At 42.1% G+C, this 25,748-nt stretch overlaps 1 protein-coding gene across 5 annotated transcripts in view; it reads left to right on the top strand.

Moving 5' to 3' along the window:
• IL6ST (interleukin 6 cytokine family signal transducer) overlaps positions 1–25,748 on the top strand; it is a 2,713,809-nt gene that overhangs the window by 2,513,570 nt on the left and 174,491 nt on the right. For all 5 annotated transcript variants that reach the window (XM_044063784.1, XM_044063780.1, XM_044063781.1 and 2 more), the window contains one exon: positions 3,846–3,992. In XM_044063784.1, coding sequence (XP_043919719.1) covers positions 3,846–3,992 — 147 coding nt within the window. The remainder of the gene's footprint in view (positions 1–3,845; positions 3,993–25,748) is intronic.

Genomic DNA, 25,748 nt, shown 5'->3' with positions numbered 1-25,748 from the left:
AGATGACATACCTGTGGAAACATGGAGTTGTTTAGGTGAAATGGCAGTGGAATGTTTAACTAGATTGTTTAATGAAATCTTGGAAAGTGAGAGGATGCCTAAGGAATGGAGAAAAAGTGTTTTGGTACCAATTTTTAAGAATAAGGGTGATGTGCAGAGCTGTAGTAACTACAGAGGGATTAAATTGATCAGTCACAGCATGAAGTTATGGGAAAGAGTAGTGGAAGCTAGGTTAAGAAGGGAGGTGATGATTATTAATCAGCAGTATGGTTTCATGCCAGGAAAGAGCACTACAGATGCGATGTTTGCTCTGAGAGTGTTGATGAAGAAGTACAGAGAAGGTCAGAAGGAGTTGCATTGTGTCTTTGTGGACTTAGAGAAAGCATATGACAGGGTGCCTAGAGAGGAGTTGTGGTATTGTATGAGGAAGTTGGGAGTGTCAGAGAAGTATGTAAGAGTGGTACAGGATATGTACGAGGGTAGTGTGACAGCAGTGAGGTCTGCAGTGGGAGTGACGGATGCGTTTAAGGTGGAGGTGGGATTACATCAAAGATCAGTTCTGAGCCCTTTCTTATTTGCAATGGTGATGGACAGATTGACAGATGAGATCAGACAGGAGTCCCCGTGGACTATGATGTTTGCAGATGACATTGTGATCTGTAGTGAGAGTAGGGAACAGGTGGAGGAGACCCTGGAGAGGTGGAGATATGCTCTAGAGAGAAGAGGAATGAAGGTCAGCAGGACTAAGAATGTGTGTGTGTGTGAATGAGAGGGAGGATAGAGGAATGGTGAGGATGCAGGGAGTAGAGGTGGTGAAGGTGGATGAGTTTAAATATGTAGGATCAACAGTTCAGAGTAATGGTGAGTGTGGAAGAGAGGTGAAGAAGAGAGTACAGGCAGGATGGAGTGGGTGGAGAAGAGTGTCAGGAGTGATTTGTGACAGACGAGTACCAGTAAGAGTGAAAGGGAAGGTCTACAAGAGGGTAGTGAGACCAGCTATGTTATATGGGTTGGAGACAGTGGCATTGACAAAAAGGCAGGAGTCCGAGCTTAATGTGGCAGAACTGAAGATGTTAAAATTTGACTGGGTGTGACAAGGATGGACAGGATTAGGAATAAGTATATTAGAGGGTCAGCCCAGGTTGGAAGATTTGGAGACAAAGCCAGAGAGGCAAGATTACATTGGTTTGGACATATGCTGAGGAGGGATGCAGAGTATATTGGGAAAAAGATGCTAAGGATGAAGCTGCCAGGTAACAGGAAAAGAGGAAGGCCTAAGATAAGGTTTATGGATGTGGTGAGAGAGGACATGCAGGTGGTTGGTGTGACAGAGCAAGGTGCAGAGGACAGGAAGAAAGGGAAACAGTTGATCCGCTGTGGCGACCCCTAACAGGAGCAGCTGAAAGAAGAAGAAGATTATATTTTTGCTCTGCTTCTATAGTTGCTTTACACCTGCATTATATTTTACCTGTACCTCTAAAGTTGCTTACTTTATTTGAAAATGTTGCATATACCCTATACTTTAAATAATATTTAAAGTTAGTGTGACCATGGAGTTGTTATATGAAAGTTTGGGGGGTGTGGGGTTCCCATGCCAGGGGGTGCAGGGGTGCTTGACCCCTTGCCTCCAGCAAAAGGATGTAAAAATTGCAGTTTGGGGATTCTGATCTTCTGCGCATTCATTTCTGTCTACTTATAGTGAAAACAAGAAAAATATGGACCATAAAGCATTGTGAAGTTGACATCAAATTGTCATGGACCTGAGCTAAACATGGAGTTTTGTTAAATTATACATCAGTTTATTGAACCTGCGAAACTTGTTCCTTTCTGTTTGAAATACTCTTGCAAATTGTTTTGATTCTTTTGTTCTCAGTTAACTAGTGTTAAGTGTTCCTTGTGTTTAGGCTACCTGCTGGACCATTTGCTTGTTTTTTTGTTACACATTAAAAAAATGAATAAAAAGAAATTTAACAAAAACGCAAGACAGAAAACAATATGTGGGTGTAAGTGCATTGTATCTCTTAGCTAAAAGATGATTGGTATAAGCATGATTAGGTTAAGCCAAGATTTCTGTAACAAATTGAATTGATTATTTCTGCTTAGTGAGGTTTAAAAGTGATAATTACTTGACTTTTGCCATTATTGTTGTATATGTATCTGTTTTCTAAATTAAATAAAGTAATATAGATTGTCAGCAGATAAGGACTATTTCGCCCTCCTAGTCTGCTCATTTTCCTTCCTAATGGATACTGTCACATTTCATTTTAAGGTAGCATTCTTACTTTTTCATATGTCCCAATATAAATGCTATATACTCGTGTTCTTGAATTTGACTGGTTTTATTCCACAGTTTAGAAAGGCTGTTCCATGCATCCACAGTGATTTATGCAAAAAAATAACCCTGTTCTGTAAAAAAATAATTGTTTTTCTTTTGGAGAATGAATACAGAATAGAGTAGAATGAGGGTGGGTTTGGCATAATGGTTATGGTCTTCACCTCATAGGCACAAGGTACAGGGTTTGATTCTGGTCTTGGGTTATTTGCTATGCTTAAAATGGCCCTTCAGGGTAGTTAGCCTATGAATCTATGAATAGAGAATACAGAGTGCTTACTGTACACTAAATGACAGCATATTAAAGATCTTGTAATGAAAGGAATGGTTTTGAACTTCGTCTTCATTAGTTCATAATGTCACATGAACATTAGCAATCCCTCTGCCTTGGCATCCTGGCCATCTTGTCTCTAGGCTTTGTTAATCATAAAAGATCCATACCTGCCTGTTTGCAAGGGATGATCTGGAAGCATTATTCTGCTTAACTGACATTCAAAGTACACAGGTGAATGCTGTAGCATTAAAACACAAGTCGTATCAGTTATAACACATGTACACCACATTGTGCCAACTAGGGAAAATTGGAGCGGGCACTATTTAAAACAGTAATTAGTTCTGGTGCAGGTGGAAATAAAAGAATAAATTGAATTAGTATTGCATTCCAGAGGTGCACTAGCCTCTGACCTGAAATAGTGATTAAGGGCTGTATCAGAGCGAGGGCACCTACACTGGAGAGTTTTTGCCAAAAACTAAACAACATTGTTGTGTTCTGGCTGAGTTAGACTTTGTGTGGTTCCTCCCTTCTCCACACAGTAGCCCAGTAGCTCCCCTTCATGAACTCATTCAGACCATCTGTATCACATTTTCTGGTGAGGTCAGGCCCATTCATTCCCTGGAGAGATGGCAGCTCTACAGCCCGTTTGTTTCCTGACCAGGGGACGAGCCTAATCAACCCATTTGTCCCACGGTGAAGCAAAAGTCAGGTGTTAGGGAACAGGCCATTTTGTGGTTGCACAGATGGAAGAGCTAACTCCCATTCACATGCAGAAATTGACACTTTCATGTTCATGGAAATGTGCATGTTTGCATGTTACCACACATGCAGCTTTTGGTATGTGGACAAGCTGCCAGTGCAGTCAGAATTGTACAGCCTGGCTAACAGAACTAGCTGTACCTCCACCCCACCCCACCCCAGTGTGGGCATGCTGACAATAATGTGCATTCCCCTCCCAGCCAGTTCCTCCAGATCCTGGGTCCCTTTAATTAAACCTGGGCCGTCTATGATAACGTCAAGGCACTATCTCTCTTTGTTAGTAGTACTGATAGACTTTGTGCTTTTTTGACATTTTCGGTGATGAGACCTAAAATTGTAAACTTCGTATCTGCAATTCAGTGTTGCTAATCAGCAGGTAAGATTTTTGTAATACTATTAACAATACAACATATAGTTACTGTAATACAAAACATCAAAGTGCGAAACATCACAACAGCATACTTTCTTGTCCCTCTACAGGTCCCGCCCAAGGCCCAGTAGTTAAAGCTAAGAAAATTGGGAAGAGTGAAGCAGTGCTTGTATGGAATCAGATTCCACTAGATTATCAAAATGGATTCATCAAGAACTTTACTATAGTTTACAGAACTGAAGAAAGAAGTGAACATCGTAAGTGAATTCACTACTGCTCTTGTAATTTCTAATGTAGTTATGTCCATTGTATAAAGTGCCTCCTATTACACACTGTAACTTCCTCTCCAGGTTTCTTTTATAGCTGCTTTTACAAAGGAGTGTAAGTTTGTTTGTATACCAGTATAGTTATTTGAATTGCTTACATATTTCTTCACAGGTCAAATATTTAGTTTTAGAATCAAATACAGTGAGAGAAGGAGACTGCTGATCATCTCTACAGTATACAGGAATAATGTCTTGACTACAACTCGGATGACGTGAGTTCTATTAGCAGCTTAGACACTCAAGCCATGTAGGGGAGAATGTGAGTGAGTGACTATCCTGGGACATGGATTTGGTGGTGTCATTTCGGCAGTTTACTCCTGACTGAATAATCTCAAGCTGAGGACAGTAGCCTTCATGAGTTATATGCGATGGATCATCCACGTGTCAGGAGGAGAGTACAGGATGCCCTGTGCACACATCAGCCACCAGGGCATGATTAGGGCCACAATGGAAACACCTCTCATGGCTGTGTGTGTGATGATCTTGACACAGATTGCTTTCATACAGAGGATGGGGAAGTGAATGGGCAGTGGAAATGAAGATTGGTAATAGTCAGGCATGCGATCAGGAAACTGACCTAGAAAGAAATTCTGTTTGTCAGATTTCATAGAGTAACTGTTGCATACACTATCCTTAATTGTTTATTTGCTTTACTGCCTCCCTTCACAGAGCATCTGGATACATTTGAAACCCAGAAACTGTAAAGTTTCAGTTTTCTCAGCTGCTTGTGAACCAGTCAGTAGTTTATCTCCCAAAACATTTAGATGGAATGTTACCTCATTCTTCCATCATCCTCTCTGTAAGGTTTTTCTTAACTGTCAAGAGTATAGCTGGATACATTCAGTATACTCAACTGAAATCGGATTTTTGAATCATGCTAGTAAGTAAGCTGCTCAAAACAACTCCACTGCCTGATTCCACAAAAATATTTCTTTGAATAGACATACATAAGATGTAAACAAAAGTATTCCCACAGGATTAAACATTTGAGGAATCACACCACCCACAAACTACAAAAACGATTTTGCAGGGAGCCCTATTGCTTTCCATATGAGATGCTTCAACCCCCAACACCTTTTCAGTTATTATTTTCCTCCCAAGATTGCTGCACCTCAGATAAGTAGCATGAACTGGAAACATAATTTAAAATGTCTTGCTCTTTGAGATGTTATTGACCTCAGAGAAAGAGTAGTACACTTTGTCACAAATATACATTGCTGTAGCAAGTAGCACTGTAACATGAATACGAAAATGCACATTGAAGTACCCATGCTCTAGCTAACAAAACCCAAGCTAACAAACCTTGGCTATGTTAAAGGAAACCATAAAACACATGTTATTTTAACTGTCATTGTACCAATGCTGAATACTAAAATAAGTGCAGACCATGAATATATATATATCTCCAACATGGGCAAAGAATCCATCAAACAAAAATAATGTTCACCCAATCCTTTATGCAGTAACTGTTTTGCATTGTCAGCATTATTGTCAGGGCAAGCTAACATCACTTGATGTGATGTATTATTTATAGTTGATCGTTGTAATCACAATTCATTTTCTCAAACTGGTGGTGAGCTGTATTTTTCAGTACTAAACTCTTTGCATTTGTTGAAAGTAAATGCTGTCATTATGCACAGACTTGGGTAAGTGAACTTATTGGGTTGTCTTCGTGTTTTGCGAGTGCTAGTTCCTTTATTTAGATTGCTTTTGTACATCATGGTACAACACATGGCAAGTTCAAGGGAGTTGTTAAAGGTCATGGCTGACCTATCATCTGATAAGGACAATGTTATATGCTTTCTGGTATTGGCAGATCAGGAATGACATCTTCAGCAATGTTGTCCAAGAGCAGAAATATTGTACAGGTGTTCCAGGAATTGGCATTTGTTTCTAAAAAAACTTAGATCAATGATGTGGCCATCACATTTCTTAAAACTTGTGTAAACATGAATGTAACACTAGGGTTTAAGGGGCTATGTTGAAACTTGTGCTGGCTTAGATAGTGAATCCTTTTTGTACAAGTGACATTCCATTCAACACACAACTTCTAGATAATTTTTTCCAGTTACTAATAGAGTATTATGAGGAACATAAGTTGATTTTTAATTACAGTGTGAAAAACAGTTCTGATATTATGTAACAATGTGTTTCTGAGCAGTAGTATGTAATGCAATTAGGCTAGTTTATGCGTGACATGCAACACCTTGATAATGAACTGGAATCTAGAAAAAGAAAAAGCTTTAAACATGATATAAATTAATATAAAACTAGTGCTGCATTTTTTGGGAAAAAAATAATGTTCTCTGGCCATTTTGCTTATATAGGTGGGTCTGCTGATGAATGACAACTAGATATAAAAGGAAGTGAGTTGATCAGTTCTTAATACCATGCACTTTGAATTCAACAAAGTCCATTTTCTTAGGCACATCATTTAGTACTGATACAGAACCAGCACTTATAGAATCATCTCCACTGATTAATTAATGTGCCATCCACTTTAGGCAAGAGGTGTCATAAGCATAAAAAAGGATGCAGAAATGATGCAACAGCTCCTGGTTCACTATTGGCTTACGGCGTTTCGGATGGACCTCCACCATTTGCCATCTCAGACTAGGTTACTGTAGGCCTCCACCTTCTGCTTCCAGTTCCCCTTGGCGCTGGACACCCCAGTCACATCCCTTGATTGTTATGTTTCAAGTTCACCCTCACTAGTCACAGCAAGGCATCATCAGACAGCCATTGGTTAATTCTACAAGACCTCCTATTGGCCCGAACAACATATAGATGAGCAACCATTGGCTCACACATCCTGGTTCATGATTGTCTTTGGGCTGTTCAATGGACCTCCACCATTTTCCTTCACAGACTAGAGAACTATAGGCCTTCTCCTCCCTCTTCTAACTCCCCATTGGCGCTAGACACCCTTACCATGTCCACTATTTTTAGTACTTTAAGTCTACCCTAGTGAATTAATATCTCCGGATGGAATTTTTATGTAGTCTGGTTTATAACATGAACGCCTAGGGCAAAGAGCTAAGGCATATTTGGCAATTGGTTTAATTTAATTTTTAAATTTAATTTAATTTAATTTTATTTTATTTTAATTGGCTTTTGTTTTGATTTTATATCATGTTGGATGCTGACCGCATAGGCGGTGACCATGTTGCACACAGGATAAGTTGTTTGGATACCCTGGAGCTAGTGCCCAGGCAAGTGTCAAGCTTTCCTTTATGGCCTTTGCTTCATTCCTTCACTAACTGACCTCCAGTGGGTTCCAAGATATTTCTTGTTCGTTTTTCTTTTAATATGCCCCACTCCATAGTCAGACACTACCTCCCCCCTTCCCCCCAGTCCTTAGTACCTCCACTCATGTTTCCTAGCCGAGATCAGAACTTTAATTTGGCTTCGCACCATGTAGGAATAGACATATCGTATTGAGAATCTCGAGACTGTATGAAAAACTAACGGCTAGTGGAAGGTATAGTCGAACACCCATTGGACTATCAAACCTTAACTTCAGTGTGTTGAAATTATACCTGGAAGTACAGCCATTGGCCCACCATTTTCTTTTTTCTTTTGTTCCTTTTTTTCTTGAGAGGGCTTTTTTGATTTACCTGATGAGCCTGCCATTCAATAGCTCAACCCAGTTCCCTATAGGCTTGCACCCTACAATTACATCTCCCCTTTGGTGGACTTCACCACCTTCATGTCGCATGCCCTGTACATTTTAATATATTTTTCTCCCACTCGGTCATCAAAATACTCGTTAGCCATCCAGCCAATTGAAATCAATTAACAGCCTACAGCCAATAGAAAGGAACTATTGTGAATCCTAGTTTACTTAGAATGTTAATTAACTGACTTTCTGTATAATTATAAGTAACAGCTCCAAAAAGGATATCCTGATTAAAACTGCTCATCTGTCTGATCACTTGATGGAATAAAGGATGTAATTTTAAAACCGTATTTTTTTGGTCTCTCAAACAATTATTGACCATATGTAATCCTTTTGCTAGTAGCAGCTACTGAAGTTTAATTTTTACATTATTTCATTTTTGTTAGTTTTAACTTATCTGTCATGGGAATAAGTAACCTCGAAGTACTCCGGGAAGAACATTAAATGTATAGTTTTTCATAAAGATCAACTTTACACACCACAGGAGTGAAAAATTTAGTGTTGACACAGATGGTGTCAGGTCGCATACTGGTTTCTCAGTCTAATGAAACTAGAGAGTAATCACTGTGCTTGGGCTTTCGTAGGACTTCAAGTACTTATGAGTGATTCTGTTCTGAGTGCCCCTGGTCACTTAACTGCTTGTACTGCAGCCATAAGGACCATCTCCTGATTGTGCCAAGCACCGTATTTAATTTGTTTTGACTCCTTAAGTGGCCCTTCACATAAGGGGTAGTCCATATACAGTCAGCCCCCAAGCAGTTCCAACATGGATCCACCTGATTTTGATACCATTATGAGTGCCCCTAAACTGGACAACGACTTTGAAAATCTGAGAAAGGAAGATGATGACAACGAGACAGAGATACTAGAAAACCTAGAGGAAAACCCCGCAGCATATAAGAGCCTCCAGTGGGAAGAACTTTACCTGAAAACATGCTTAGCCAAAAAAGTTCTTTCTAAAGGAATAAAAATACACAAAAAGATAAACATGAGAAGGGCAAATAACATCATGACCAAATGGCAAAGCGTACTCAAAACCAGCTTCAACCTCATGAGACTTTTAATAAATCACAACATACACCTGCAAAACGACATAATGGTACCTTGGAAGTACTGAAACAGCATGCCACGAGATGCCAAAACGAAAAAGTGAATAGCATTTTCGGTAGAATCCGTGACTTAAATGACAAACTAATGACCAGAAAACAAAATAAACTTATGAGAAACTTGGACCAACGACACCAAGAAGCTCGGAGGAGAGACCAGACAACCAAAGGACAAAAAGAAAACCTGGCAACAAACACAAGATACCCAGAGATGACTATTTTAAATACTGGAATCGAAGATCACATTAGGGCCGAAGCACAAGAGGACCCTACCATACCAATGACACCAGCAGCCAACAGCCATAACCATCAGGTTTTTCACTCTGGCAGGAGCCACCATGGACTGGACCAGCAACCATTCTTCCTCCTCCCCGGTCTCAGGGACCGAAAGCGTCGACTTCAAACTATGCCCACAATGCCCAAGGAACCCTAAGGACCCCATGGAACTTGCCCAAGGAGGAAGCCTACCACCCAAGATTGAGCAGCTCTCCGATAACCACCACTCACCAAAAAGACAAGACCTGGAGGGGTTTAAGGGACTTGAAATACTGGTAACCAAAAAGTGAAATGTCCACAAAACACCCACACAATGCGCAGTCCTGCAGTGGTTTGACTTCCCAAAAACATTAGTAGAATTATGGCAGGCTATGTACAAGGATGCAGTGACTCAAGTGTGAACAGTGTTCAGTCTCACAGAGAGGTTCCCAGTGGGAGTGGGGGGGGTGCATCAGGGTTCAGCTTTAATCCCACTGCTGTTCACACTGGTGATGGACTACATTAGCAAACAGGCTGGAGGGGACAGATCAACAAAGTTGCTGTATGCAGACAATGTACCATTTCAGGTAGACTGTGAGCAAGAACTTCAGCAATGGGAATGGAATGTAAAACTGAAGGCACATGGGATGAAACTGTGTGCAAATAAGACAATTGTAATGGCAGCAAATGGGAGAAATCAGAAAAAGAAGCTGAGAATTGAGATAGATAAGGAAGATAGTGGAACAGGTTAACAGCTTCAGTTATCTGGGTGGGATGGTTGACGAGAAGGGAGGTCAAGGCTAGAATCATAGGGGGTGCAGCCAACTGGCACAGACTGGCAGGGTTAGTGTATGACAGAAGAATGTCAAAGAAACTGAAATGTAAGGTGTATAAAACAGTGGAGCAACCAGTACTACTGTATTGTACAGAAACCTGGGCAGTAAAGGTAGAGCAGTTGAGGAAGCTAGAGGTGATGGAGATGAAGTGCCTGAAATGGGTGGTAGGATGCACACTGTGGGACAAAAAGAAATGAAGTCAGTAGAGTAGAAGCCAAAGTAGCCCCAACTGCATTAAAGGTAAAGAGAACAGATTATGGTGGTTCAGACACGTGCAGAAAAGCAGAAGACAATCTGGTGAAGAAGATTTGGAACAAACAGGAAGATAACAAGAGGAAATGAGGGTATCCAACAAAGGAATGAACTGATTATGTGAGAGAAGACCTGTTACAGTCAGGCATGAGTGTTAAAGAAGGTAGGAGAATGGCATTGAATAGAGAGAGATGGTGACAGTAGACACAACTCCCCACAACCCATGTAGAAAATGGGAAAAGGGGGGGTCAGTGATGGTGATGCTGCAGAGGTGATCAAAAAAGTGTGATGAAAGGGGTAAACTGATTTAGGGAACCTGTAATTTTTTTCACACCTCCCTTTTCAAATTTTCCATGGGATTCTCTAACTCCCCTTCCAGTTTTGATAAGAAACAAAATAAACAATCTCAACAAAAATGCAGGTAAACAGATGTTTAAGAAGAAATAGTGAGGGGGGGGGGGTTCCAAGAAAAAATTGGAAATTCCCCAAACCAAGGACAGTCCAGTTAGTCAGAATGACTGCTTATGAAACTTTGCCCCCCCCCCCTTCCCCTGTCCCACCCTGACAGACCTTTTTTTTTCTTCCAGAAAGTCGGAATCTCAACTTTTCTGTTTTTAGATGGCTTCAGACAAATGTGTTCTGAAGATCATTCATCAAGGTTACAGATAGCAGTATGTGGGGGGTAATTCCTCATCCTCCAGACCAAACCAGACTCATTTGTTTCCACCTGTTCTTCATCACATGCTATCCCAAGGAGTGGTACAACTCTTTTGTTTTATTTGAGGATGTTTTAGTGGCAAAGAAAGAAAATGCTTGGAGACCAGTTCTGGATCTTTGTTTCCTAAACTTGTTTCTGACAGTGCCCAGATTGAAAATTATGTTACTTCACAACCTGTTACCTATTTTTCCTCATTCAAGTTTCCTGGTAACACTAGAGTTAAAAGATGTTTATCATCACATTTCTATTTATCCAGCCTTCAGACATTTTGTAAGGTTTTATGTGTCTGGATCACATTCTCACTTCTTTGCCATACCCTTTAGACCCTCCACTGCATCAAGTGTGTTCAAAATTGTCTAGATCCAGATGTAAAGTTGTTCAATCTCGCCGTTCATTCTTTACTGATGGGTTCGGAGCCAATTGCAAAGTTCGAGGTCTTCAAATAGCTCGAGGCAAGTCCATAACCCATGATGCACCTGTGAATTACCCCAGATCTAGTTTGCCACTGCAACAGATTGGAGGTTCTGAATTAGCTCGAGCCAGATAAGAAAATTATTTTCATTAAAAATTCTATAAAAGTTTTTTATAGTTAGCATAGTTAGCTAGGTTTGTCTATAAAGCTGTTTTAGCTTTTAGTGTGCTATTCTCTTCCCTTTTACTGTTTTTCAGATATTTCTAGTTGGCCTCTTTTTGGCCTAGTTAGTTGTAGTTCTTATAGGTGTGGTCTTTCTAGCCTTCGTGTTTTTTATGTAAGGCTTAGTTCAGTAAACCTGTGTTTATATAGATAAGCTTATTGCTTTTCCTTCTCTCAGCTTGCTGTGCTATTTGTGACCTTTTGTCACATTTCTTAGATAGTGGTGAGGTCTGTCTAGCCTTTCTGTATTTATAAGGATTAGTTTTTGTTACTGTCTAATTTACAGTGTACTCTACTTATTTAGATAACATTGTTATTTTCAGCAGCTATCTTGTTGGCATAGTCTGTTTTGTGTGACTTAACATATTGTATGTGTGTGTGTGTGTGTGTGTGTGTTTGTGTGTTTTAGCCTGTTTTTATTAAGGCTTACCTGCTATCCGTTCTGTTTGGAGAAAATTTACTATTGTTTTTTGTGTGGTAGTAAATATCTCTAACTTTATTATGGCAGATTAAGACAAGCACCCCAAGTCTGGGTTCAAAAAGTTACCTAAGTGTGGCCAGAAAATGTCAGTTACAGACAGTCACGTCAACTGTGTTTATTGTCTATGGGCTCTGCATTTGCAAGACAGTTGTGGCATTTGTCATTCCTTCTCCTCTGGGGTCCTGCAGGAAAGAAAGAGGAAACTAATTGATAGAGGCTTGTTGAAGCCTTCCTTTCAGGAAGCATTGAGTGACCAGGATGGTTCCAGTCGGTCTTCAAAGTTTTCCAAGACTTCAGACTCAAAAAAATCGAAGTCATCGACTTCGGCCCCACTGCCTTCGGAACCGACAGTCTGTTCCTTTCAGAGCCAGTCCCCTATCTTGGAATCGGTCTCTAAAGCTCTGAAGAGTCCTATTCTCCAGTCGGTACCACCTTCTGTAATATCGTCTCGATCTTCTATCAGCCTGTCGGATCTGGACTTGGATCGTGTGGTACAGAAGTTGTCGGCACCGGCATTAGCCAAAATGTTATCGGCTTCAACCCAAATGGCTTCGGATCTGAAGACCATTGCACTGACTATTACTGTTCCTCCTCCGAATCATGCTGGTCCTTCAGAGCCAGAGGAGGCAGACCTGATGTTAGTAGAACCCTCAGAGCCGACGCCTGCTCCAGTGTCTTCGGCTCCTTGTACTCTGAAATCCTCTGTGCTAATCGAAGACTCTAGAAGCCAACACTCTCTGGTCGGGTCCCGGGAGGACAGTCAAACCGACTTGTCTGTTCTGACTTTGCCTCTTGGGGCCTCGGCAAGGTTGAGCTCAGCTCCTACCTTGGGCTTGGAGCCCACTGTTCTGGTGCTGGGGGTGTTGGCAGTTTCCTCTGATTCGTCAGCACCCTCACATCGGAGCAGAGGTGCTTTCAATGCCATGAGGAGAGTCATGTCTACCAGGACATCCTCAACCTCGAGTCTGCCCTCCTCCTCCCCAAAAGTGTCTGTGTCTGCTTCCACATCCCGCGTCCTGACCAAGCGTAGAGACCCAGAGCCTCAGAAAGCCCCAATGGGTGGCTCTTGCTCTTCCGAGAACTCACCAGAGGCCCCCACTGATGAGGTTCCCAGGAAGAGATTGTGCAAGAGGAAGCACCTCGACTCCCCGCAGAAGTCTCTTACATCGGAAACTGACTTAATTGAGTCAGGAGCGTCCCAACGGTCCCCCTCTGAGGATATCTCATTCGCTGAGATACTTGAGATCCTTAGGCAGAGGGGTAACTGGCAGTCCAAAAGCCCTACTGAGGTTGAGTCAGTTCTCCTGAAGGCTTTCGGGTCTTAGCCCTCAACCTCTTGGGTGACTCCTCCCTTCGATGAGCTGATGCAGCTGGTTTCACGAAAGACATGGGAGTCTCCGGATTCTATGGAGCCTGTCCCCAGAAAGCCTAATAAATTTATTTCTGCCCCAGTTGACAAAACATTTTAAACTAAAGGTGTTCCAGTTGATGCCATGGTGGTGGCGGCAGCCACCAAGAAGGAAATGTCTGAGACTTCCTCGTCTAGCCATCCTCCTAACAGAGACTCCAGGATTATGGATAGATTTGGGAATCACATGTTTAGTTCAGCGACCTTTGCCCTCCATTCGCTGAACTACTTAACCCATTTTAGTAGGTTGCAAAGAGATCTCCTTAAGGAGATGGGAGATACTTTTCAGGGTACAGTAGCTGCTGCAGCTTCCAACAAAGTTACTGCCCAGCTTTCTACCCTAAATTATATCGTTAACTCGTCCATGCGCCTCATATCTTATGCAGCTGATGGAACGAGTAGGGCAGCAGGTGCAGGAATTGCTCTTAGGAGACATTCCTGGATGCGCTTGTTTTCCTTCGTGGAACCATTCAAGTCTTCCTTCGTGAACACTCCCTTTGATGTCACTTCCCTTTTCAGGCCTAAAGTGAAGGAAACCTTAACCAGGTGTGAACAGGATGGAAAAACTCTGCCATCGGGGTCCGTTTTTCCACCTCTACCTGACCATACCCCAAAGGTCAAAGGGGAGGAAAAATGTGGTTCCGAAAAGCCCGAGGAGCCTTTCAGGACACACGTGGTGAACCCCCCTTCAGGGGCAGAGGAGGGGGTAATAATGGAAGACGCTGCCCTCGTGGTAGAGGGGGGTCCACAACACCAGAGTGACAGAGATCACTTCTCTGGGACACCCTACCAGCATTCCTGAGAGGTGGCCCGACTGTCCTGATCTGGAGGCAGTCTGGGGTCACTTACCATTGTACCCAGATGCCTGACTCAGTATAACAAAAGACAACTGGGTACAAAGTATTTCCAGAGGATATTTCATACCATTCGCCACACCCCCTCCAATCATAAGACGAATCCTGGACGTTCCACCCAGTTACAGGGATCAAACAACAGTAGAGGTCCAAACGTTGCTAAGAAAAAGAGTCATCCAACCAGTCCCAGCAGACCAGACAGGATCCGGAACTTACTCAAGATTCTTTTTGGTTCTAAAGAAGACAGGGGACTGGAGACCCATATTGGACCTCAGCAGACTGAACCAATACGTAAAGAAAGAGAAGTTTCGGATGGTCATGCTTCAGTCTATACCTCCCTTTTTAGGGAAAGGCAGTTGGATTTGTTCGATAGATCCCAAGGATGCGTACTACCACATAAAAATGGCCAGACCATCCAGGGATCACCTGCGCTTCCAGCTGGGAGCCAATCACTATCAGTTTCGAGCCCTGTCCTTTGGTTTCACTACAGCCCCCAGAGTGTTCATCAAATGCATGGAAGTGGTCACGGCTCACCTGAGGCATCTAGGATTCCAGGTGTTTCCGTACCTAGACGATTGGCTCCTTACCGCCACCACCAGGCATCAACTTATGCCAGCCAGGGAGTCCACTCTGTTACTCTGCAATCATCTGGGCATTACAATCAACTCAGAAAAATCTGCGTTGTCACCATCGCAGCATATTGTTTTTATAGGGGCAGAAATGGACACCACTACCACCATTCTAAGGCTTCCAATAGAAAGAGTCTCTCTTCTTCGTCAACATGTCAGCATCCTCATATCAAAGGACAAAGCACCAGCATCGGAAGTTCTGAAAGTATTAGGCATGATGGCAGCAGCAATTCTAGCCATACCACTTGCTCGTATGCACATGAGAATACTTCAGTGGCTATTGTTCACTCAATGGTCTTACCAAGAGCTCCCCATGAATCACACCATAATGATCACAAATTCTTGCAAGAAGGACCTTCAGTGGTGGTTGACTTCACTTCATGTCACGATAGGACGCCCATTTGTGCTACCCCCTCCAGCGGCCACAGTGACCACGGACACTTTCCTGATAGGGTGGGGAGGGCATTTTCAGGGAAAGACTGCCCAAGGCACATGGACCAATTAAGAGACACATCTGCTTATCAATGTCCTGGAGATGAGAGCAGTACTTTTGGCATTGCAGTACTTTCAGGACTCTCAACCTCTGGGTATGATTGCAATTCAGACAGACAACATGTCGGTGGTCTGGTACTTGAACAGACAAGGAGGAACCAGGTCTTACCCCCTTTGTCGAGAGGCTCTCAGAGTTTGGCAGTGGGCTGTTTCCACCCAGCACTTTCTGTTGGCAATGCACATCCCAGGGAGATCCAACGTGATAGCAGACAAACTGAGCAGGGCAATCTTGTTGCCCCACGAGTGGTCCGTCAAGAAAAAAATTGCGGACAGGATATTCCATAGGTGGGCCAGTCTTACTGCGACCTTTTTGCCAGTCACATGAACACGAACTACAGAAGCTACTTTACCCTGATTCCCCCTCTGGGAGAAGCCCCAAGGTACACTGTCGTGCATGATTGGCCTCCGGGTCTCCTCTATGCATTAACACCAGTCCCATTGATACCCAAGGTTCTACAGAAAGCAAAATCCCTGGGAAGGACCATCATTCTTATAGCCCCTCGTTGACCTCATCAGATTTGGTTCCCCTTCCTTCGACCTCATCTTTTGGAGGATCCTTGGATCCTGGACCCAGTTGCAGACCTTTTGACACACACACATCAGGGGACCTTCATCCTTCTCTGCAGTCCCTGAAGCTGACAGTTTGGCTGCTCCAGTTCCCATCATAGCCAGGTTCCATGCCCTTTCCAATGAGACAAAACAGATCCTTTTGTCCTCTCACAAATCTTCTACCATAAAGCTATATCTTAGCAAATGGAAGAAATTTTTTATATGGGCATCAAAAAAATAATATTGATCCTTACAAAGCCCCTATGGCTTCCATTTTAGAATTCCTGACTACGATTTTCATCGAAGGAGATTCAGCAGCATCAGTTCGGGTACAATTGGCTGCTATTTCTAATTTTCATCTTGGATTTGAAGGTTTGAATATCATGTCTCACAAGTTATCCAAAGCATTTCTCAAAGGGACTTTTCATATGAGACCTCCTGTGAAATTTCCCTATTCTCCATGGAGTCTAAATTTTATGCTTTCATGTATAATTCTCCCACCATTTGAGCCAGCTTCTTCTTGTGATCTCAAATTTTTTTCTTGGAAGACCATCTTTCTGATAGGTATTACTTCTGCCCGCAGAGTGTCAGAGCTTCATGCTTTATCCATCAAGCCTCCCTATTTGATATTTCACCCTGACAGAGTATCACTTAGAACAAATCCCTCATTCTTTCCCAAAGTTTACACTGAAACCAATCTCAACCAAGTTATTGATTTGCTAATTTTCTTCCCCAATCATTCTAACAGTTTAGAGTATATGCTGCACAAACTAGATGTTCACAGACAGCTCAGATTCTATTTGGATAGAACAAAAGATTTTTGGAAGTCAGACCAGCTTTTCATTTCATTTTCAGATTCCAGGAAAGGGAGACCAGTTGCTAAAACTACTCTGTCTAAATGGTTATCTGATTGTATACCTTTGCAACACAAGATTAAAGCTCACTCAACCAGAGCAGTTTCTACATCATCTGCCTTTTCTGCCAGACTTCCCATTGATAATATTTGTGCAGCAGCCACGTGGTCAAAACCTCATACATTTATCACTCATTGCAAAGTTGACAAGGTCTCCAGGGACAGGGCCTCCTTTGGATCCACGGTCCTGAGAAATATACTCCTGTGAGCCACCTTAGATTGATGGTGCTTGGGACGCTACCCATCAGTAAAGAATGAATGACGAGATTGAACAACTTCACATAAAGAAGTTATGTACTTACCATAACATTCCATGTGAGTTGTTCATCTCGCCTTTGTTCTTACGTCCCTCCCTCCTGCCCCCTCCTGGGCTGATAGATGACAGAGATGCTGGTTCCATCCTGGCTACTCAAACCTTCTCTTCCTTTTCTTTAGGAATGTAGAATGACATATGGTATTAGTATACGCAGCTAACAAGATCTGAGGTAATTCACATGTGCATCATGGGATAGGGACTTGGCCTCAAGCAATTTGAAGACCTTGAGCTTTGCAATTGGCCTTATCGGAGCTGAGGGATTGTTCTGTGAAACCATCAGTAAAGAATGAAGGCAAGATGAACAACTCACATGGAATGTTATGGTAAATACATAACTTCTTTATCTGTGTTGTCCATTTTCATTCTTCTTCATCTTCCCTTCCATCCATCCCGCATACTTATAATTTCTGGAGAAACCTTTTGGACTGCATTTATAGCTCATTGCAGGCTACAGGGTATCCATATCTTTCCATGTTTAGATGACTAACTTATGTTTGCAGAGTCTTTTTCAAAGTGTCAGGAATCTCTGTTTTGTTTGAAATATTTCTTGCACAATTTGGGATTCCAAGAAAACATTCAGCAGTCTTTCCTGACTCCTCCTCACATGATTGTATGTCTGGGATGTCAACTAAATGCCACAGTTCAATGAGCTTTTCTTCCACAAGAAAAGTAGATCTGTAGATAGATCTATTTCTAGGGTTTTCCACTTAGACATCAATCACAGACTGCATATACTCGGATTTCCAAGGTGACTGCACACTGATCAACAGCATAACTTCAGCTCACCCAGTGTGAAAAAAGAAACTGAGCAAAAGGAGTATCATTGAAAATGTTTTTTGGTAAAATTCAGTTACTGCTAAGTAAAGACAATGTCTGGATGCCAGCAAAGAAGAAAATTGGAAAATAAATCAACTAGAAAAGGTGGAGAGAAAACACTATCTGGGAAGAATTCAGCAGCTGTTCTTCAAAAAGCAGTTCAAGCTTCAGCTTTGGTTCAAGAGAAGGTTTCCAGTAATTTAGTGGAAAAAACAAATCTAATGCACTCAGAGGTGCTCAACATAAATGAAATATTGACGTAATATAACAATTCAAACAAAAGGTTGGAAAAATAGAAGAAGCTTTAACTAGCCATTCAGATGAACCGATAAAACTGCGAAAATCTGAGGTTGACATGAAGAAAAAACTGGATGAATATGAGGTTTCTCAAGAACTGTTAAAATTAGTAGAGTTAGAGGACAAAGCACTCAGAGAAAACCTGAGATTTGCTGCTGTACCAGAGAAACAGGAAAGAACAGATTGTATTAATTTTATGAAAGCACAAATAAGCAACTGTACTGGTGTACCACAGCAGAATTAGTTAATTAAGTGGCATATTGAGTGTGTGCTCCAATGCTGGCCATGAGAAAGCAGCCAAGACCTATAGTAGTAAAAATCCAGTCATACCAGCAGAAAGAGTTGATCCTGGCAAAATTGTGGCAAAAGGGCAAAGCATTAAAAACTGGAGACAGCAGTGTGTTTGCAGAAAATTATTATTCACTGTACACCAGGCAGAAGAGAAGATTTATCCCAGCAGTCAGGGGAATGTCAAGAGGCATGTTTGAGGTTCAAGCTGCTGTATCCAGCTGTTTTCAAAGTGTTTTTTTCCTGGAGGATCAAAGTCATTTTTTGATGGAAAACAAGCTAAGGAAGAAATAAAAAAAGTGTATCCAGCTAAAGGTGAGTCAGCAAGCAGAAGGAAATTCTGCATGTTCTTCGTGTTTCACTGTTGCAGTCGTCACATTTGGGTTATCTGCTTGCAGTAGCCCTCAGTCAGCCTGATTAGCAAAGTCTTGGGTGCTGCGTCGGTTGCTGTCTCATCTTCCATGTCGTCAAGTAGTCAGGGGTATAAAGCATGCAGCCGATGCCATTACATCAGTCTTTCTTGCCTTGCGGTGCTCGAAGCAGCAGTTTGCAAGTGACGGTTGTCCGACTTCTGAAATTTTTGTTTTCGAGTTTCAGAACCAAAGTCTTCAACTAAAGTTAAGTACCCCATTGGGGAAACTTTTTCTTGCTCTTAACCGATGTCAATAAAAGTCAATAATTGTATTTCTTGTGGAAAGCAAATACCTCATAAAGATTTCCATTTGTACTGTATTCCTTGCCTAGGCCCTGACCACGACGTACCTCGCTGTCAGTTTTGTGCCTTATTTAAGCAACAAACTATCCGGCGTCGGTATATTTACACTTCTAAATATTTTGTTACTCGGTTCAATTATCCAGATATGTCTTTGGTAAGCCATCTGACTACCGAGATTCCGAAAAAACGCAAAGATAAAGACATAGACAGGTCGCCTAGGTCCAAAGCTGCCAACGACGCTTCTCCTAAGCCAGGCACCAGTTCGCCGGTTTTCAGTGAGGTGCTTTCGCAGCTCCTGATACCCACTACTTCAGATTCGCAGGCCTCTACTGAGACCCATTCGGAGTCCGGTATGCCACGAGATGCTTCAACTGTGGAACCTGCGGATGTCTCTACCTTGGATGGGTCCGGAGCCGCTGTGCAGGCACCAGCTTCTGAGGGTGTATTCAGGCCTGCTGACTTGCGTATTAAACCAACGCCGTCTTCTTCTTCAAGGCCTAAAACTTGAACCATGCCTAGAAAACTGATGCCCAGACCGCATGGTCAGACTTTTATGCCTAAAAAAACAAATGATAAGAATGGCTGAAGACCTTATTTTACTTTAATCAGGGGAAGCCAACCTTCCCCCTCTGAGAGACTTAGGACTGAATTTGCTTATGATACTTCTGACCAGGATTCTGAAATTTCTGTTTCCTCTGATGACCAGGATTTACCCTTTTCGACCTTTGAGGATTCTGATGCAGAGGACTCTATTCACTCTGCTTCACCCCAGAGGATTTCTCATTTGGTGAAATCTTGCATACTCTTAGGGAGCATTTTCGTTGGGAAAGCCAGGATTATTCTGATTCTAAAAAGAGGCTAAGGGATTTCTTACTCCTGCCCCAGCACAGGCTATCCCTCTTGTACTAGACATTGTTGATAATGCCTTTTAGGAATCTTGCTTGGCCCCTGACTCTTTACCTCCTGCTCCCAGAAAACCTGATAGATATTACAGGGTTCCTGACTCTCACAGGTTCCTTTTTAAAATCCTACTGCAGATCCTGAGACCATTTCACGGGGACCCAAGGGCATTAAAGCTATTACTGCCAAAAATCCTACCCTCTCTGATAGAGACTCCAGGGCGTTGGATAGATGGGGTAAGAAGGTATACACTTAAACTGCCAGTTTCATATGTTAAAGTATCAGCAGCATATTATTGGATTGCTTAAACAGAAAATTATGTTGATTCCTGATTGTGCTGAAAATAAGGATTTACAGGATTTAATGCATTCTGCTGAACAGGTTGGAAAACATACTTTGCAATGTGGTTTTGATTCACTAGAGGCATCTTGCAGGGCCGCTGTCACTGGGTCTGTACTTAGAAGGCATGCTTGGCTTAAGGAGCAATCCTTGCCAAATCATGTTAAAGCTAAATTACTGGATGCTCCCTTAAATCAGGACCGCCTGTTTGGCAACAAAGCAGAAGACGTTCTTAAAAAGATGTAGGAAAAAGCTAAATCTATGCAAACTGTTAAAGATTTCCTACAAGTTCAGCCTCCAGAATTTAGTAGGCATTGGCCCTCTAAGAATTGGACCTTTCCTGCCTCTTCCAGGCCTTCTCAGTCCAAACCCAGACCCAGCAGAACACCCAGGCTTCAGTCCCAGGGTACGCACAGGACTAAGCAGTGGGAGGCTCCCACTTCCAAATCAGGGAGTAGTAAGACTCCCCCTATGGTAAACTCTCTCAATGGCTTAACTTTAAAACTTCCAAGCAATTCTCAACTGACTGCTCCATTAGGGGGGAAAGATTGCTCTGCAGGCAAAAAACTGGGAACTCATTACCCAGGACAAATGAGTTTTAAATATAGTTTCCCAGTGATACAGATTTCACTTCCACATGTTACCAACCCCAAACAGTTGTCCAGATCTACCCCCAAATCAGTGGGCAGAGGCTCATCAGCAAGTACTCCCTCTTTTAAGCATAAAGGCTATTCAAACTGTACCAGAAGAGGAAAATGGACAAGGTTTCTACTTAAGAATTTTCCTGGTACCCAGAAAAGAAATTTCATGGCGTCCTATCCTGGACCTGTTTATTTTAGACACTTTTTTGGTGATTCCAAAATTCAAGATGCTAACTCTTCACCAGTTGCTTCCTATGCTAGGCAAAGATGCCTGGTTGGCAACACTCAGTTTAAAGGAAGCCTACCTGCACATCCCAGTCAGGGAATCTTGCAGAACATACCTATGCTTCAAAGCAGGCTACATGCAGTATCAGTTCTCTGCACTGCCCTTTGGCTTATCTACTGCGCCCAGGGTATTCACAAAGTGCCTAGCTCCAATCATTGCATTTTGCAGGCAAAGAAATATTCAAATGTACCCATACCTGGACGATTGTCTAATTCAGGCAGAAAGCCAGGACATACTTTTGAATCACCTGGCATTTATACAAAAGTTGCTAATTTGTCTAGGGTAGATCATAAACGAAAATGAATCACATGTGGTACCCTGTCAACAAATTATATTCCTGGGAGCAAGCTTGAACACAACTTCCCAGATGGCTTTCCTCACGCTAGAAAAACAAATTCATTTGACAACTTACTTCAAACTAATGGCCACAAAAACCCTGCTAACTGCAAGGCAAATACTGCAAGCTTTGGGGTTCATGGCCTCCTGCATTCTACTAATTCTATATGCAAGACTGCATATGAGGAAACTACAGTGGTATCTAAAAAGCCTATGGTGTCAACATTCTCTGGATCTGGAAGCAATGATTCCTATCATACCATGCCTACGGTTAGCGTTCCTTTGGTGGGCAGAGGCCTGCCACCACAACAAGGGACTACCATTCACTCTACTCCCTGCCACCCAAACCCTAACAATAGATGCATCAGACTATGCATGGGGGGGCTCACCTGGCAGGGAAGTGCATTCAGGGCAAATGGAATCCAAGTCAAATGCACCTGCATATCAATCAAAAAGAAATGTTAGCTGTACAGAATGCTTTGACAGCCTTCAAGGACCACATTCTTCCAGGACAATTAATGGTAAAGACAGACAACACCACTATTATGTGGTACATAAACAAGCAGGGGGGGGTACCCATTCTTACCCCCTCTGCAGACTGGCCGTGGCTCTGTGGAGCACAGCCTTGAGCTACCAAGTGAATCTACAGGCTCAATTTCTGCCAGGAAAACTAAATACGCTGGCAGACGAACTAAGCAGAAATCTCATGGACCCACACGAGTAGAAACTGGAACCAAAGACCTTCAACATGTTGATAAACAAATGAGGGGGGCCCAGATATAGACCTTTTCGCCTCCCCCCAAAACTACCAATTGGACAAATTCTGCACAAGGACTCCCCACAAACAAACTTGGAAAGTGGATGCTCTGTCCTTTACATGGAGAAATCTGTCAGTTTATGCCTTTCTTCCTCTGCCTCTCCTCTCCAAAGTACCACTAAAGATCAAACAGGACAAACCAAGGATGATATTGATTGCACCAGACTGGCCACGCCAACATTGGTACCCCCTTTTACGCAATGTGTCACTCCTGGCTACATGGCACCTGCCTCAGACCCCTACCCTGTTGTCACAGCAGGAGAACCAGATTCTGCACCCTCAACTTCAAACTCTGAACCTGGCAGCCTGGCTAATTACCTAATCTCTCCGTTACCATCCCTCAGTAAACAAGTGCTGGATGTCATTTTGGAGGCAAGGAGGCCTAGTACTAGAAAATCTTATGCTGAAAAATGGAAAAGATTCTGTGCTTGGAACCAAACTCAAGGGATGGGCACAGCAGCGCCCAGTTTACCTCAGATTCTTCAATACTTAACTGAGTTGCTTCACTAGGGCCTTTCTTTTTCCTCCATCAGAATTCATGTCTCAGCCATTTCAGCTCATTATAACACAGAACCACCCCTCTTCTCTCATCCACTGCTCAAGCAGTTCCTCAGAGGGGCCAAAAACTTAAGACCACCCAGGAGAGCCCCTACTCCAGCCTGGTACCTTAACTTTATAGTGGAAAAACTCACTCTCTCTCCTTTTGAGCCAGCTGCAAGTGCAGATTTAAAATTCCTTTCTTTGAAAACAGCCTTCCTTTTAGCAATCACTTCAGCAAGAAGGGTATCTGAATTACAGGCCCTTATGGCAGTGGAGCCTTTCATCATCTTTCATGCGGACAGGGTGTCCCTCAGAACCAATCCCTCCTTCATGCCCAAGGTGGGGAACGGATACTGCATTCTTTAGATTTGCACAAACAACTTAGATTTTACTTGGACAGAACTAAACCTCTAAGGAAATCTGAACAACTGCTGCTGGCATTTGCTGCAGGGACAGAGGGGAAGGCTATTTCAAAATAAACCATTTCTAAAGGGGTAAGCCATTGCATTCATTTCTGTTATAAGCACCATGGAAAACCTATCCCACAGGGGATTAGACCCCATTCAACCAGGGCTGCATCTACCTCTACAGCCTTTCTCAGAGGTGTCCCTACCAAGGACATCCTAGAAGCTGCTACCTGGAGTTCTGTACATACTTTTACCAAGCATTACCATTTGCCAATTTTCTCTAAATCCAGAACTGACTTTGCCACTGCAGTGTTACAGGGCCTTATAGCTGGTCCTAATGCTATCTAAATTCCTCCTCCCATCCTTAGTTTGGGTGGGAATCTACCCAAATGTGATGACTGCAACAGTGAAACACCAAGAACATATTACAGTTGTGTACACTTACCATAAATGTAGATGTTCGAGTGTATTCACTGTTGCAGTCCTGGTTAACCTCCCTCCAGCCCCCTGACTTCTTTTGGCTATACCTCTGTTCTTTTTTACTATGCTTAAAATCTTTTTGGTTTATTTGCTTTTTTGGTTGGAGGTATAACCTTTATATATATATATATATATATATATATATATATATATATATATATATATATATATATATATATATATTGTAATGGCATTGGCTTAATGCTTTATACCCCATGAGACAGCAACCGACGCAGGACCCAAGACCTTTCTAATCAGGCTGACTGAGGGCTACTACACGCAGATAACCCAAATGTGTTGACTGCAACAGTGAATACACTTGGAACATCTACATGTGTGGTAAGTTTACACAACTGTACTTTCTCATTCTTCTGACGGTAAGGTTCATAGAGAGAGAGAGAGAGAGAGAGAGAGACCTTTTCCAGTGTTCCAAAAGAAAATGTTTGACAGACAGAAAAAAGCACAGCAGTTGACTAGCAGAATCAGCAGTACCTTGAACTGGAACCAGCATCTGGTGTTGGGAGATGGAGATGAAAAAGAAAAAGACCAGCTACCATGACATTAGTGAATAAATGCTAGAGTATAAAGCATCTTATCAAATTTATGAAGTATGATTTTGCAAGAAAAAGTGACTGAAAAACACTGGACTTATGTTGACTTTTTGTAAACTTATATGTGGACTGTAAGTCATGTACCCCACTTTATATCATTAATGTATAGGTCACTAAAGGGGGGGGGGGGCTGTAAGTAAAATAATTTTTGTTCCTAAAACTTTTCATGATATAAATGGCATGCTATACACAGTAAAACAGTTTTGTGTAGTATGTAGATAGATGTATATTAAATGTGGGGGGAGTCTTTTTGGTGACCGTTGCATGTGTTAAATATATAAAAGTAAACAAGTACTTTTTGGTTGTTAGAAATGTAGGGTTTACAGTGTAACAATGATCTTGGGCTGCTGGGGTGAAGGTGTGGTATAAAAATGCACCGAATATATTTTATGTAGAATTAGGATACTGTTTTTTTATTTTACAAGGGTGCATTTCTAGATTACTACCTGTGGTTTAAATTGTAAATAGGTACTTTTGTAAGCATGTAGGCTTTAAAAATAAGGTAAAATGGTGAAAGCCATGAAAATGCTAAGCTTCTTACAACTGCAAAGATATTAGCCTGTTTGTTTTCCACTGGCAAATGTTCAGTGGAGTTCAAATGTCTGTAGATGTATATTCTTTTCTGAATGAATTTACAAAGACTCATTGCTGAGTACATTTCCAGGGAGACATGCTGTTTGCAGGTGCAAGCACTTAATTTTGAGAATTCTGAGTATTCTTTTGTGAAGGAAATGCACAATTTAAAGGTACAATGTTAAGCCATTCAGTTAAAAAAATAAGTTTGCAATTATGGGAAGTGATGAAGACTGAACAACCTGAATAGTGACCTTAATATTTTAATGCAGTTAATAGAACAGTGTGCAGTGTAGTTTTATTTAAAGATAGCCAGTGCATTTTTTTCTTGTGGCTAAAAGTTAATCTTCTTCTTCTTCTTTCGGCTGCTCCCTTTAGGGGTCGCTACACCAGATCAACTGATGTTATGTAGTCCAATCTCGCCTACATTCTTACGGGTTCGGAGCCAAATATTGGCTC

The sequence above is a fragment of the Protopterus annectens genome, chromosome 2.part2, assembly GCF_019279795.1.
Source record: "Protopterus annectens isolate FY-2018-M chromosome 2.part2, PAN1.0, whole genome shotgun sequence".
Classification (NCBI taxonomy): Eukaryota; Metazoa; Chordata; order Ceratodontiformes; family Protopteridae; genus Protopterus; species Protopterus annectens.
The sequence above is the reverse complement of the archived record's forward strand: the minus strand, read 5'-3'. Positions and strand labels throughout refer to the sequence as shown.